General features: G+C 33.5%; 1 protein-coding gene and 1 non-coding gene across 8 annotated transcripts; one reads left to right on the top strand and one right to left on the bottom strand.

Moving 5' to 3' along the window:
- Nucleotides 1-1661: 1661 nt before the first annotated feature.
- On the bottom strand, nt 1662-11869 carry LOC108483384 (uncharacterized). Of its 7 annotated transcripts, none has more exons than XM_017786750.2 (23): nt 11584-11869; nt 11251-11469; nt 10659-10689; nt 10322-10506; nt 9764-9923; nt 9384-9483; nt 8969-9138; nt 8598-8764; nt 8108-8296; nt 7848-7937; nt 7588-7665; nt 7021-7164; nt 6698-6780; nt 5801-5942; nt 5631-5714; nt 5066-5227; nt 4896-4983; nt 3596-3670; nt 3033-3099; nt 2840-2936; nt 2564-2680; nt 2414-2470; nt 1662-2249 (listed from the first exon to the last, which is right to left on the bottom strand). In XM_017786750.2, exons 1-23 carry the CDS (start codon nt 11695-11697, stop codon nt 2100-2102), a joined length of 2769 nt encoding a protein of 922 aa, XP_017642239.1. In that variant the 5' UTR covers nt 11698-11869; the 3' UTR covers nt 1662-2099. The 7 variants fall into 7 exon arrangements, 6 of the variants coding, with proteins under 6 accessions (XP_017642239.1, XP_017642240.1, XP_052886242.1 ...); XM_017786751.2 differs by having other exon boundaries at nt 9384-9480; XM_053030282.1 differs by having other exon boundaries at nt 11251-11484; nt 11584-11715.
- A 4474-nt stretch (nt 11870-16343) lies between these two features.
- Nucleotides 16344-16450, top strand: LOC128282211 (small nucleolar RNA R71). The gene has a single exon (XR_008272427.1). It is a non-coding gene; the product is annotated as a small nucleolar RNA R71 (small nucleolar RNA).
- Nucleotides 16451-16909: the final 459 nt, after the last annotated feature.

The raw sequence follows: 16909 nt of genomic DNA, 5'->3' as shown, positions 1-16909 counted from the left end.
TTTTGCACTAACGGAGCAATCCACTAAACATTGAGCAGAGCATAGCAAGAAAATCAATTTTTATAAAGAACTTCTGTAGTAATACTTTATAGAAAAATTCAGGAATATTAGAAAATGAAGGAGAATAGAAAGAAACTTTTGGTGTGTTTTTGGTGTGTTAAACAAATTAAATTTGACTTTTATAAGAGAGTTCTCATGTCTCTTCATAAAGATATAACTATCCAAATTGAAAGTCACATCTTTTAACAATAAACACAATTATTCAATAAATATTTATTTGAATAATAATGACTCTTTGTTAATAATTAAGTAATATAAATTTTGGTAACAGGAGACAACCCATCATTATGAATAATGACAACTTTTGATTACTAACCAAGTGACGTAACTTTTGTTACTTACAACTTTTCATTTGCAGTTATTGGAACACTATATATATATATATTGAAAATGCTCCAACAATTAATTTCTTACAAACTAGGAAAATTTAGCAATCATAGAAACTATTATTCTCCTTACTAGATCCTTACTAGATCGACACTTAGCCAAATTCACCAAATAACCTTCTATTATTCTCCTTGAACAACTGTAGATGACCTTTGATATCTCCATTGGAATCGTCATTAACCTTCATCATCAAATCTTATATCAACAAAAAATAATGAAACATTTACATTAATTAAATAGTAAACTATTTTCAAAAAACATAACTAACTTTTATGGTTTTTCACCTTATTGATTACATGATGAGGGGGGAGTAGGCAAGTCAATGTGTTGTTTGTAATTAACCTTCAACTCCAAGGCATCATTGATAGTTTGAGGAGGAAAGGATTGTTGGTGCCGCCTCTTTCGAGGCATAAGAGGTCCAAAAAAGAGGTGTAATATGTTGTATTGATTGATGGAGATAAAGTTCTACTCAACAAGAATTGATGAAAGACAATGTAGCATCATCATTAGAGAGTGAGGAAGAGAATGCTTTTAAAGGATAGAGTCTTTCTCTTACTTTAGCCTAAAACATAATCTATTAGCTAATGAGGCCTTAATATTGTTGGTAAAAATTGAGGCTTAAGATCCTGTATATCTGGGTTCGAGTCCCTTTATACATAATTGAAATATGTAAATCTCTAGTCTCACCATATATTGTATGTGTGGGTTTACACTAAGTGATGCTTAGTGCATTCAGATATGTATTTGTAATTGTATTATGATTAAACTATATTTATATTTATGAACTTAAAAAACTTAATATATTAATACCTTTGAGTTTAAGGTTTTCATTTTATTTTTCTAAAAAATTAAAATTTTTCTTTACAATTACATTTAAAATTTTATTTCAAAAACAAGAATAAATGTATAAATATGAAATTTAATAGTACATGATTAAAGATACCATATTCACTTTGATTTTAAAGTAAGCATCAAATAACTATGCAATTAAATCCTTACATCAAATCTCAAATTCATATATTGAATAAACCCTTCTCTATTCCTCAAAGAAAATTGCTCACAAGCCATCACATTTACAAGTCTACATATTTGTATCCTCTACCTTAATATATACTATATATAAAATGAATAATTGAATTGATATCACAAATCTAACTTTATACCAACTCAGTTGTAAAATTATTAAAATACCTTTATTTAAAGAATAATTAATATTATTTTAAGAGTATTTTGTTATTTCATACTTTTATATAAAATTTCAAATAAAAATCGCACACAAGAGTAACAAATTCAAATGAAAACGAAAATCTCTTACCCCCACTTCAATCTAGTTGTAATACTGGGATACAACTTACATCAAGATAAATGAATGACCTATAAATAAGACAAAAGGCTTTTCTTTTCAAGAACTGTTTCCAAGTCGAACAATCAAGGAATGCAAAGAATATTTCCTGGCCTATTTACCGGTTTTCAATCATGTTACATGGACTCCATGATTGAACATCCAATACAAGTATAATTATTATTTTTCTATGCTTTTCTACGAACTTATCATACCATCATGTCATTTCTTGTGTCCCACATGAATAATTCATAGAAAACGAAGGGTCCCATCGGATCAACATTCTTATTGAAAACCATTTTCATATGTATCAGATAGCAATAGACGATGAGACAGCTGCAGCAGGCAAGTTCTTGTCCAGAAAACTAATGGTGGAAGTGAGATACTTGTCCTTCGCATTCAAACACAATTTGGCAGTTTCAATCAGTTTCGAGCAGACAGATAATACATGTTCGTTTATCTGCATGAACACGTAAAAGACACAAGTTAGTGGTGCCGATGAAATTATACGATATAGGCCCCGCCGGTGAAGGCAACATAAGAATTTCATAAAATTTCTATAAGATCCAAGCTAAGATTAAGGAATTCAGGTTAGTTACCTGAAAAAGATAAAGAGGAACCTACCTTGAAAGATGATGCTATGCAGTTACAAGCTTCAAGTGACAAGCTTCCACGGGCAGCCTTAAGCCAACATGACAAGTCAGTCATAGAAAAGGTAAAAAAAAAAAAGGATCTATCAATTAAGTACCAGTAAAGTTTTTGAAATAGATTTACCCGGGAAGGCTCTTGTTCAATAACGTCAACAAGGTTTTGAAGAACAGATTCCGTCAATGAGAGAAGTTCACACACATAAGATGAATCACCAAAAAATAACAAATCATTGCCCATAATCTGTGAATACGGGAAAAAAATGTTAAAAGTTATTTTAGACCGTAAATATTAAGGTTTCTAGAAATTGGTTTGATGCTGATTTTATTGTTCTGAACAGATCATGCTTGAATATATGAATTTCCTAAAAACTGAAACCCAGTAGAAGATAAGTTTATAGACCTCTGTATGATCTGCATGGTATGGGAGCCTTTCTTGAGAAAGTGTAGCTGATAAAGAAATTATTGCGCATAATATTCTTGCCTTCAGTCTTGGAGACCTAAAAAAAGCCTACAACATTAGATAACAGACCAAAGGATACTGAATAGAACATATATTTATTGGGAAGCATTTAACACTAAATAGAAGGGCTTACCATGACCGGGAATGAATGATCAATAATATACTCTTTGGAATATGCAAAATTCCTACTTCAGGATTACCTACATAAGTAAAAATAATCAGACACTATTTATTTACTAAAGTGATAATTTAGTATTGACCAAAAAAAAAAAAAAGTGATAATTTAGTAGAAATTAGCATCAGGGAACTTGATATAAACTGTAGTAGTTAAATTCATACAAGGATAAGGTGTTGACATTAAGGTATGAAGCTGCAAATGCTGTACATACATGTTTCCTTAACTCATTCCTTTTGTCCTAGATGAAAAATAATTTATAAATTTATCATATTTGTTAGAAGATTTGATTAAGAAACAATAAAAACTAATCAAATATTCATCTATTAGACAATTTTAAAGCCAATATTTCAACAAATAATTCATTTGTAGCCCCCCGCCCCCCAAAGGAAATGCTAACATTAATCAAACTGGTATTGGTATATGAATGAAACAGTCAAACCTAACATAATCTAAGTGGCTCTTTCAACATAGGTTATATATTAATAGAAAGTTCAGATAACATTAAACCAATAAATAACCTGGAACCATAATCAAGAGGCTGCATAATTTTCGAATGGAGGAAAGCATCCCATCAGAATCAAGTGTCCGAGAGCCTGAAATACATTACAGATAAATTACATCAACTTGTAAATAATTAAAATAACAAAGTGAAAAGACTAGTAGCAGTGGTCTAACTGAAAAAGAAGACATCTTAAAGAAAACAGGCACACCAAATGGAATTCAACCTTTGTTTCATTGAAGGAAATTGAAAGTTGGGGGTTCTTAAATTTGTTCAGCAGACTCTCCAGGTAGGATCTATTCCAGATGAATTCTGGAAAGCTCATATTAATCTCATCCCAAAAGGAATGAACCCAAGTACTCTAGCCAATTTTCGTTCTATCATGCTATTAAATACTTCAAATAAAATTCTGTCAAAGGTGATTGTTACTAGGATGAGACCTATTCTTCAAAAGATGTGCATTTTCAGATAGATCCTGGCCTGGTAGGAGCACCATAGATAATGTATCGGTCATGCTTAGGTTGTTCATAAAATGAAGCACTAGAAAGGACGAAGGGATCAATGATTTTAAAAATCATCTTGCTTAAAGCTTATGATAACATAAACTAGAATATTTTATAGGATCATTTGGCTCACTTTGATTTCCTAGTACACTTAATCGTATTATGTTTTGTGACCGAGCCTCTTCACTTTCAGTGTTATAGAATGGAATTTTTTGCCTCCTTGTGTTCCTTGGATTTGGAAAGCAAGGAATAAAATGGTTTTTGATGGAATGCACTTAGGCCTTGGATACTAAATTAAGAGGGATGACTATTGCCATGAAGTTTTCTGGTGTTCAAAAGGTGTCCTCCTCCAAGGGTTACCTAGACCATAACATAGAAGATATGTGACCAAGAAGGTTAGTGGATAACCAGTGTTATGGGTAACATTGGCACTACAAACAGCCTGCAGGTGGAGCTATGAGGTGCTACAATTAATTTGTTGAAATTGATGCTTCTGTGGCAGTGCAGCCTCTTAATTATGGTGACAGATTCACACCTTTTCGTGCTTTAGTGAAGGGCTGTTTAGAGTTGATAAAGGAAAGATGGGTAGTCACATTTTCAGAAAAGGTAACCAGTCTGCAGATTGGCTTGCTAACTCAGCTCGTGAGGCTGTTTTGGTGTTACTGGGCATCCTGATCCTCCAACTACTTCTTTTGCTTCTCTTGGACACAAAAGAAAGGGTGTGATTAGGTTTTAGTTTTCAGTTTCATCATTTGTATTATAAATGAGAACAGGCACAAAACAGCAAAACAGTTCAAAAGAAGGCTAACCAATTACCTTCCATCCAATCAGAACTCTGTAAACAGTTGATTGCTGAATCTATCAGTCCATCAGAATGAGAAACTAAACCACCTAACAGTGCAACCTAATATATACCCATGTGAATAAGCTCAGATTGATAGTTAAGACACAATATTACATACTTTATTAGAGAAAGGGAACCTCACCTCAGCCGTTCCAAGATAAAGATTTAATTGCTTAATGTGACCCGGAATAGAAGGAATTGTGATTTCACTAAATGCTATGCAAGTCTTTACAAAAGCAGTATGCTTTTTCCCATCTTTTAGAGCTTTTGTAGCTAAACAATTACTAGAATGAACAAGAATTTCCTGCAGAATTAATGGAAAACAACAGGCCAACATAAGCTTCTGGAAACCAATACAAATATGTTTCACTAATGGAATAATACATTTACAAAATACATGAACTACTAGTAACTGTTGTTACGCATTGAAGGCATGATCATACCCAATACTACGACTACATTCTGGCCCCCACAGAGAAAAACCATTGCAACTGTTATCGTTCTTTAATATTCTCCAATTAAGTTGGGAACTGAGTTTAAAAGCAGCAGATGGTTGCATTTATCAACTATTTCCTAATAATGAGCCATATTCTCCTGATAAGTTTGATTGAACCAAACAGATTTATGAATCCTTCCACCACATTATCTCTATTGTTCAAATGGCTAACAAAATTAAATCAAAGAGAAACAGAAAGATAAATGTATACCTTGAGTTCAACAATGCTACCAAGGGCCCCACGACATTCCATAAGAAATGCTAAATGCCGTTCATACTCTACTCCATGGTCTACCTAAACATAGAGCAACAGCTGTCAACAAGTCGCATTGATAGTCAAAAGTAATCACAACCTACAGGAACAAAACAGAGAAAAAATACCATTCGGACAAAACGAGAAATCAGCCGTGCTTGCTGTTGGTTATCATCATTTTTCATGTTTACAAGATCAGTATCACTATGTAAAGCCTGTGATATTTCAAAGAGTAACTGTATGGTTGTTGGATCATGTACATAACCATTCCTGCTCAATAACACAAGCATGAGATAAAACTCTAGCTGGATGTGCTTCAAAAACACAAAATACAAATACCCTTCAACAACAAACCAAAGGAAAAGAATGCAGCATAACCTACAAGAAACTTAACAGATATCCCCAACAGCAACAAGTTTTCAAGTTCCTGTATATTGTTGAAAACTACAACCACACCTATCATGGAATTTCAAAGGTTTCAGCGGATGAACTTGTTTCAATCCTGAACCAAAGTAGCTAGAAGGTAACATCTAGCCCCCTATATATACAGGGCTACCTAATTGTTATAAAGCATATGAATGCCAGCCTCAGTGACTAGGTTTCTAGAATTTACTGCCGCTGCACTGCTTTGAATGTCACATCACAGAAATAATTGTGTTAATACCTACAAAATATTTGGCATGCATTCCGACAGTATAGAAATCTCAACCTGCTCCATGTACGTATGACAAAAAATTCCAAAGGATGCATAACCTATACCTGATGCTATCTTTAACACATAATAGGGATATTGTCATAAGAATCTTGAGGTGAATCTTTGGTTTTCACTGAGATATTATGTTACGAGTAAATAGTAGATGAAAACAAGTCCAAGTGTCTCATGCAGCAGTGGCTGGGCAGAGATTATGACAGCATCAAGGCAAGCAAAGTAGCCATGACAGCAATAAACAGAACCAAAAAAAATAAAAACAAAAGGGCAAGGCCATGGCTGCATGAACTAGGACCATAAGACAAACAAAAATTACCTTGTAGCCATATCAAGTATATGCATATTGACAATGCCCCGAGAGTTCCCATGCATCGTATCTAAGATCTGAAGAAAATGATTCTACAAAATAACAAATTGCAGCCACCCACTCATTAGTGATGTGATAACTTAGTTCTATAATTACACCAAGCTACGCTAGTACACGAAAACATGAAACGACTAAAGTGTTACTAGGTATTCTCAGCACATCTGTAGGGCAATTTCCATGTAAAATGGTAAGGAAAAGCTGAAGAAGGAAGAGAGAGAGGAACCAACCAAGATTGAAGAATATTCAATCTAGAAAATAGTTTAGAAAATTACCAAAGAAAACACATGTTCCAAGTCCTTAAAATGAGAAAGAAGCTTCACCAAGATGGATTGCAAACTTGCTAGTTCATCTTCAGCTAACACTTTATCAGATGCCAACTTTGAGATCCCTTCCAGAATAGTCTTTAGATGGCCATCCTGCATAACCAATGGATTCGGAGGATTGGATCTATTACAGCAAATGAATAACAAAAATGAAACTACTCAAAACAGGGAAAGAAGCACTCTGAGCTAGAACATAAGATACAAGTCAAGTAACAAACCACTTCTATGAATTTTTATTATGGTTCTGCTAGAACTGAAGATTTCCATCTATCATGAAAAGTGAAATTCAAATGTCTGTTTGCCTTTTAATTTTCCTTCCAGAGTCAGAACATATTTCTGTATGTAATTTGGCAACAAAGTAAAGAAACAAATATCTGTATTTTCTGAGAATTACAGAATTGGAATTTTAATAACTTGGCAACTTTTTGGCACAAAACTCTTCTAACTTTCTTCATTAGTGCAACTAAGAAAGGAGAGTCCCAATAGGGACAAAGCAAAGAGCACCTAAACACTTACCATCTGATTTTGAAGAACAATATCAAGATAAGCATCTACAACCTTCAGGTACTCATCAAGCCCATATTCAGAAACCACCTTACATTGCATTTTATGTTAAAACATAAATACACCAAAAAAATAAACCTAATCAGTACTAAAGCTTAAGAAAAATATCTACATAACAAAACTTAAGACTAGTTTATGAAAACAAAGATACAAGAATGGTAATTTTCATCATGGAATTCAAACTTTGTGCGAGTAAACAGAAAGGTGCATACCTGAATAACTTCATTGACAACAGCCTCAACACTGCCAATTTGAGATATCTGTTCAGACAGCCTGAGTCCAACCAACCTATAATTCAAACACTGCTCCAAGAAAAAAGAATATAAATAAATATTCAACAAGTAAACATCTAAAAAAGATAATAATTAAAAAAAGAAAGAGAAAAGAGAGGAGAATGGAAACAAAGAGATCTATCTGCTCTAAACGAATAAAAAGGCACATGGCCTAGGTCTCTTCACCAAATGAAAGTTACCTGATCATAGGAGTTATCATTGCTGCACTTAATAAGATGAAGGATATCCACAGCATGAAAGCTAACAATGTCAATAGGAAGTTCCTTCAGTAAATGATGAAGTACAATTGAGACACATGGGGAACCACCAAACAATTCCTCCTGACTTCTCCCTAGTCCAAGCTCAACAAGTACTTTCCCTGCCCTCCTCTTTCAAAAGATAATGGAAACATTGTAATCTCAGTGTATTACAAAGAAAAATTGATCATGGAATAGCGCTAACTCAGAACATTGTCACAAAGCAATGGCAACAAAGCAATCAAAGAATCCCTAGACAAGTTAAAAAATTACAGAAACAGCAATCCAATGCTCTGCTTAAGTTTTGACTTGTACCAGTTCAGACCACTTCTATTAGATACAAACAGCACTTCATTGTTGTGGAAATATTATTGACGAATATGGAACTAAGATATGCAGATGCTTTCAGAAAAGTTATAAGGGCATTACTGACCTGAGATGCATCATTTAATATGCATTTCATAATAAACTCAACAGATGGTTCCATCAGACTGACAAGTGACCTCTTACTGTCAGCGAAACATCCATGTGCAGATTCCTTTGTTGATGATATCCGTGTAAATATGCGTGTGATGTCATTAAGACATGTAATTAGATATCCTGCAACAACAGTATCAAACAAGTTGTGCCAACTAATAAATAGAAACTGTACAGGAAGCAAAAGCAAGTTGAGCCAATCCATACTATTTCCTAGGTCAGATTAACATAAGCTGGCAATTTTAGAATCAATGCGTCAAATATGCATGCACAAAGTGATGATTTATAACATTGGCATAAAGTTGTATAAAAAAAATACAAAAGCACCTGTATCATGTGAGGGCAACTTCTGTGCACGATGGGCAATATACAGGCGACAATAGGCAGATGCTAACGGATCTCCTATCCCTCTAGTCATCATGACCAAGCGCTGAAGAGACTCCACTGGTTGCTCAATCAGAAAACGCCAACAAGGGAAGATAGCCAGCTCCAAATAACTGAAATACAATACCAAAGTGCCATGTGGTAAAAAACCTTGTTTACAAGCAAGAAAGAAATAAAGAAGCAAGGGTAACTTCAATTACTGTACAAAAGAAAAGGAAAAGGTTAAAAGAAAATATAACATAGCAACGGCAAGCAAATAAAACTAAGCAAATATGAGAAGTACGATATTGCATCAACAGCATCACCTAGAAATAGTAAGCCTAAAAGGAAAAAAAACATAATATGAAATGATCCTCACATTCGTGGAAGAAGTTCTCGAATGGAGCCAACCTTGCAAAACCAGTTATAGCAAGTTTCCTTGGCATCAATAGGAACATCACTTGCTCTAAAATTCTCTGCTATAAAACCAGAAAAGGTTTCAAAAAATCAATCCAGTTACTACATTAAGAAAACACCAAAAATCTACGGCAAATCTAGGTTTAAACCCAACAGTCAACCAAACAGATGAAAACTGAAAGTAAGAGTGTAAGCACTAAAGAAATTCTATGGCGCTTTCTTCTCTAATTTAATTTTATTAAGAAGTAAAAACACCATCCAATAGGTTCTTGGTGAAGCGGACACCGAATAGCAACTAAGAAAGATTACAAGAATGTTCAAACAGATTAACGGTATACAAACCTCTCAAGGAGCAAAGTCTGGCTCCATCTTCAGCAAATTCAGCTTTCTGCCTAATGCGTTCCCATACCATGTCCCCAAGCATGTTCAGTACATCCGTAACTAGGACAAACAATGTTGGATAAAAATTTGAAACTGATGTATCCATTAGAAGCCTTGCAACCTGCAAAATGGAGAATTTAATTAATTGAAAGCCATAGTTCCATGAATCCATATGCAAGCAAAATAAAAGAATATATACCCCAAACTCAAATTTTCACATCAGATTGATATTAGTTGCTAAGTAAATCAACTTCATAAAGACAAAAAAGTGCATAACATTATTTAACTATTTCATATAAATGAACAAGAGTAATCGAATCCCCTCATCACCTACATGAAAGTGTTAAAGCTTGGTTTATTACGTTGATTATATTCAGAATTTAAGACTCTCATATGATGAAACATCAATATAACTAATTGTATGAGCTTAGCCAACCATGCAGACATTCGGTCCTTTCTAGACCTGTATTTTATTAGCTATTAGATGGAGCTAAAAAGTTAAAATTAGGGAATTTTCACCTTTATAGATAACTTCAAAGATTTTACACGATCTTCACTGTGCCAACCACGATTTATTTCATCTTTCAGTTCATGTAATCGTGATACATATTCCTGCTGAGTGATAACCTTGGTATCCGTCTCTGAAAATTTTTGTGGATCATCCAGTTCTTCCAGATGTGTGCTACTTGAAGATTTCTCATGTGCTACAAATTAGTCTCATGAAATAGCTACAATCAGAACATAGCTCAAGTAAATGGAAAATAAACAATTACAGCACCAAGCTGACTACTAAAGCCTAAAGGTACATAACTAAACTAATAACAAAAACAAATTAAAAGGAATAGAAACTTTATACCTTTTCCACTTCTCACTATTGTATTGGACATCTGTGAGAAGAAGAATGTCTCAACGTCATCACCAACAAAAAGAAAAAGAAACAGAAAGTGGTATAGTTTCAAAATCTAATTACTAGGTGGCACATGAAAGAGAAACATATCAGAAACACCAAATATTCTCTACAAACCTCATACAGAAGCCAACAGATATTCCCCCATCTCACATTGGAGTTCAAAAGCTCCACAACCAAGATCATATGCTTGTCACATGTCAATTTAACTATAAACAAGAATTTTAATACTGAATTATGGCCATCTTGATCTTATATACTAGCTATGGAGCTTAAACTCCACGAGCAGGTTATATGCTTGAGTGACACCAAAAGAGCTGCTTAAATAGACAAGTCACAAACATATACTCGCTTCTGCCGATTTTAAATTCCACCACAGCATAAAAATCCATCAAATCATTAAGTTGCCATAATTACACAAATTTACACGTTGCAAGTATTTAGTGATCCAAATTTTAACATAATGCCGCCATAACTAAACCTAAGGTCTTAAATTATCAAATTAGAAATATAAATTCGCAAATAAAATCAATTTGCTTACAGAAGAAACTGAAATCATTTTGGAAACAGGAAATCTCTGCATTAAGAATCTCTTAAAAGAGGTCCACTCCTTTGTTTGAACTGGGAAAGAATCGTCGTTTCCATTAGAACTACTCTCAAAATCGTGTCCGTCGACAGTTTCAACCGATGCATTAGAATCAGGTGCTCTAAGCGGATCAAAGAACTCCTCGTTGTTTCTATTTTCCTCGTTATCATCAACCTAAAATCATGGATTCTTAAAATACAATTAAATAACTCAAGAAGTGCTAGAGGTTTTATTATAATCCGAAATACAAGAAAAAACGAAAACGAAAATTAAGTAGAGAATTTGAACCTGGCGGAGGATTGACTGAGGAGAGGAGGAAGAGAAAGGGTGGATATCGGCGCGTGATCGAGGAAGCGAGTGGGACTGCTCTTCTGCGACGTAGTTTCGAGGTCTGAACTCCATTGAAATACTTGCTCTCTCAGCAGAGCTAAGCTAAGCTTAGAGAACAACGAGATCAATTTCTTTTCTTTTCTCTCTTTCTCTATCTTTTTATGAGACGCTAGGACATTAAATTCGGTTTCAGAGTTTTCGAACCACTTGAAACGCATCGTTCTATATCCTTCCTGGGAATTTTAATGGGAGGCATTTAAAAGCGTTTTTTGGAAAAAAAATTTATTAAAAGATAAAGTAAAAATTTTAGTTTTTCTCAAAAGTATTTTTAATTTAAGAATATTTTAAAAATATTTTTAAACTAATTCTTAATATTTATGAGTTTTTGAATGGGCCGTTCTGTACATTTTAAATTTCAATAATATTAATAATTAATTTTTATTTCATGCGATACACAAATTTAAGGATATCTATTAATTAGAAATCGCGCAAGTATAAATTTATCTATTAATTGAATTATATTATATAATTTGTTCAAATTTTGTGTCAATTACTTTAATATTTCAATATTACTCTAATTATGAAATTAATACATAAAGGTATAAATAAATAAATTTTAAGTATTTGATGAGACATTTTCATATAATTATTTTAGACTATATCTTATTTACATTTGCATGGTTTCCGATATTTTTATATGTTTTAAACTCATTTTTGTGATTTGAATTTTTTGTTTATATTGTAAATATTGTTTATTTTTAGTGTTTTTCATGCATTTAGTTTCAATAAAATATTTCATGTGGAATTTGCAGGTAAAATAAGTTCGGGAAGAAGATGTCAATACATGGAACCATGAGACAAGATTAAATGCACTAAGCCTAAAGTTGATCCAAGATGATGAGTGAAAGTCCAAAGCTCAAAGATTAAAAATTTGTAATTTGAACTCATTCAGAACTTTCAGTGGGAACACTTCTTAGTGCTTCGATTTGGGTGTACCTTATATTGGCGGAAAGTGATTTGAAGATCTATTCAAATATTGGAACACCAACACCAAAATGTATCAGGAAAAGATCCAAAAGTAAAGATAAAGTTACAAGTTTCACATTGATGGACAGTTTTGATGCATTTTCGTGCTTCGCTCATATCTCCTAGCACAATTAGAGTTTGAAGTTGAATTTTTAACAGCATATAGACAAGACACAAACCATCAATCAACTCTCTTGGACTTTTCCCATTGAGAGACGTTTACTTGGACAGAAAGAGTCATTTTTCACAAATCTCTATAAATTGTCTTTGGTTTCAGCAGAGGAGGTATCTTAAAGTTGTGTTCAAGATCATTTGCTTGTTAAGTTTTTGTTTGTTTCATTATTCGTGTAAAATTTCAAGTTTCTTATATCTAACTATTTCATTTAAGTTTGAGTTGTTTACTTTTATTATGTTATTTTAAGTTTTCAATGCTGAGGTGAAATGGTGAAACTCTTGGGAAATATTAAGGCAAATTCCATACACATCACTAAAAGTAATTATCAATAATTTGTTATAATCATATTTGTAAAGTAAGATATTTTATATGTTATAGACAATATATGACACAATGAATGCTTGGATAAATTAACATTGATTTGTTGTAGACATAAAAATTGACATAATAAATATTTGAATTGTTTTCAATAAGTCTTGAAATTATCAAGTGAGTTATAATATCATATGTTATATTTTTGGATTGAACTTAAATAGTTGAACTATCATCTTGCACCATCCTTTGCTTATGGATTCATTTGCTAAACTCTTGGACTTATTGAACAATCATTTTCGACACTCCATTAATGGACATACCTTTGCTCATAGATTCATATGTTTAATTAGTGGACGTATATTGGTAGATCATTCGATTGGGACCTCCATTTATGTGTGGATTCTAATTTTGTAATAACATTTAGTATTAAAATTTAATCTTAATATGACACCAACAGTTGATCCTCTAACCTCAGCATATTTTCTTCCTGGTATTTGCTTATTTTTATTATTAGTTAATTTCTTGCTTTGACTTTTTATTTCTAGTGTTTCTAGCTATTACTTTCATTATTAATCCTTATTCCAAAGTCAAGTGTTAAATTTCTGTTCTAGCCTAATACTTGTAATCTTGTAAATTCTAATAAGCTTCTTTGTGGATCGACCTTAGACTCCCGATATTTTATTACTTGAATATAATTTGCACTTAGGTTGTAGACCTAGAAAGTCATTGTCTAGTTTTTGGCGCCGTTACCGGAGAAGGTAAGATTTTGATTACAAGTTTATAAGTATTCTTTTTTTCTGTATAGATACTTGACTGGTTATACATATTCAAAATTTCTTGCAAATTTCAATTGAACCATTTTTCAATGTTGGGAACGTTTCAAAGATTTGTTAAAGAGTGTTTAAGAATTAAAATAGGGGGTTTTAAAGGTTAAATTCCAATATAATGAGGTTAACAACTGGCGGGCTACACAAACGGGTCGAGTCAACCCTGCAAAAAATTGCAGCAATGTCGCGACACAGAGGTTTCGTGTCACGACACCTCTGGAAGTTTGTCGTTGTCGTGAGATCGGGGTTCGATGTTGTGACACACTTTGAAATTTTGGAATTTTGGGCATATTGTCTTTGGTATCGCGACACACGGAGTCCATGTCGCGACATCGAGTCGATTTTCTCAATTTCTTCAATTTTGGCTTTTGTGTTGCAACACGGGACTGCCGTGTTGCAACACTAACTCTATTTTTCTCAAAATTCCAATTTCTAGAATGTCACGGTTCCTATAAAACATAGATTTGATACAAATCAGAATCTAGACTAAACGGTTAGTTAGATATATAATAATTTACATAAAATTAAATATTAAATTAAATTGTTAAGTTTTACTGCTGGATTCGTCTTACAATTCCACTAACATACGTGAATACATGTTTTTGTTTCTTTTAGTGTTAGTTCATCGCCTGTCGTACCACTCCACCTTCTTCCGCTTGTCCCTTTCTTTAAATCCGTTCTTTTGACTTGCATTAATTACTAAAAATATTTCCCTTACTTCAGGATAATCATATTTATAAATAGATATTTCATTACAATATTTTTTTAGCTTTTCGCGATTTTCTCCACTCTGTTGGTGACCATATTTAAAAATTTATGTTTAACCATTAATCTTCATGGTTAATTCATTTTTTTTATAAATCAATGGTAGGCCTTGATGTAGCTACAAAAGGTCTGCCCAATAGAATGGGTATCTCTCGATCTTCTTCAAAGTCTAAGACTACAAAATCTGTCGAAATGATAAAGCTGCTTTCTTTGGCTAACACATCTTCCAACACTCTTTGCAGATGCACTGAGGATCTGTCAACCAACTGTAGTGTAATTTGTGTTTTCTTAAGGTCCCCTAACCAAATTTTTTCAAATATAAATAAATGCATTAAATTGATGCTGGCTCCTAAATCACATAAAGCTCTATTGAAATGGATGCTCCATATCTCTATGGAATTGTAAAATTTCCCGAGTCTTTTAGCATTTGGTGAACCCGTTTAGATACAATAGCATTATAGGAAATGCTCATATTAACTTGTTCACCTACTTTAATTTTCCTACGCCTGGAAATGATTTCTTTTAAAAATTTGATGTACTTAGGGACTTTATCAATTAGTTCAATTAAAGGCAGGTCAACATCTAATGTTTTAAACAAGTTTAAAAATCTTACAGATTCATCTTCATCCCATTTTTTTCTTTCTTCCAACCTTGAAGGGAATGGTACCTGTGTGATAGTAGGTTATTTGGTTAACTCTTTCTCCGACTTAGCTAGCGGTTCAATTACTTCTTCTGGTTCTAGTTCTGGTTCTTAGTCAGCCTCTCGGGTGTCTTCTTAAAGATATTCCATATTCTCTTTTGTCTCCTCTCATGTCAGAGTTTCTGGGCTCCTCAAGACTTTGCCCGAATGAAGTGCGATCGCTTTCACATGCTCATTCCCTTCCTTTCAAAAATTATTTTCAATATTGCTAGGAATGCCAGTACCAATTTGTCTTTTGTTATCTCCCATCATACTCATCAATTAGCTCATCTGATCTTCCAGCTTAGTCAATGTTTTTGTCAAGTTAGTGCACTCAAACTGCATTTGCTTCACATCTGTCTTCATTGACTGCATTTCCACATCTATCAAATCCAAGCATTGACCACATACAGTATGGTCATTTGGGTTGGCCTTTCTATAAGGAGTCTGTAAATAAGGAGGTTGATAATTAGTGTTTCTGACTTGATTAGAACTATTACCTCCTCTTTACTTTCCTCCCCATCCCAGGTTCGAGAGATCTCTCCATCTGGGATTATATGTATTTAAATAAGGGTTTCCACCCATGTTCCTTATGTAATTCACGTCATCGGTTGAATTGTTGATATAATGGAAGAGTGGTTTGTCCCCTCTATATACGGATGATTAACTATTCGCAAACTCTATGCGATTGGGTCTGCCCACTGACTGTTGATATCTGTCATCCTCTTAGACAGCCTTCACCGTAGATGGTCTTTGGCCATATGTATATCGTTCAATTGGCCACTGGCAGGAGTTCATTGCCATATTTTTCTATTAAGTTATATACATCATCGTACGTTCGGTTCATTAAGGATCCTCTTGCAGCTCCATCCAATCTTGACCTTACGTGTACATCCAACCCATTGTAGAAGATTTACAGTTGTAACCACTCGGGCAATGATGTGGACATTTTTGAATAAGCGTCTTAAAACACTCCTAAGCTTCGTGAAAAATTTCTCTCTCTAATTATTTTAACATAGCAATCTCTCTTCTTAGTTGGACCATTTTGCTAACAGGGATGAACTTTGATAAGAACTTTCTTGCAAGTTCGTCCCATGTCGTGATGGACCCTGGTTCCTGTAAATCTAACCAAGAAAAGGCGTTATATATTAATGAGAAGGGGAATAACTAAAGACGAATAGCATCATTTGTGACTTCATTATGTTTAAAAATGTCACAAAACTGGAGGAACCATTTTAAATGCTGACTCGGATCTTTTGTCATTGTTCCTCGAAATTGTAATTTTTCTGGATCTTCTAGATTATAGCTGGTTTGATCTCAAAGTTATTGGCTATGATGGCTGGTCTTGTTATACTTCTTTGAACCATATCTAGATTTGATAGGGCATATTCCTTCAAATTTCTTTCATTACGAACCATATTTGAGGGTAGTTATGGTAGTGGTGGATCTTCTAAGTTATTATTGTTAACTTCGTCAAACTATGAATTATCTCATGGT

Source organism: Gossypium arboreum, chromosome 1 (genome assembly GCF_025698485.1).
Source record: "Gossypium arboreum isolate Shixiya-1 chromosome 1, ASM2569848v2, whole genome shotgun sequence".
NCBI lineage: Eukaryota > Viridiplantae > Streptophyta > Magnoliopsida > Malvales > Malvaceae > Gossypium > Gossypium arboreum.
This window is presented reverse-complemented; position numbering and strand designations above follow the sequence as displayed.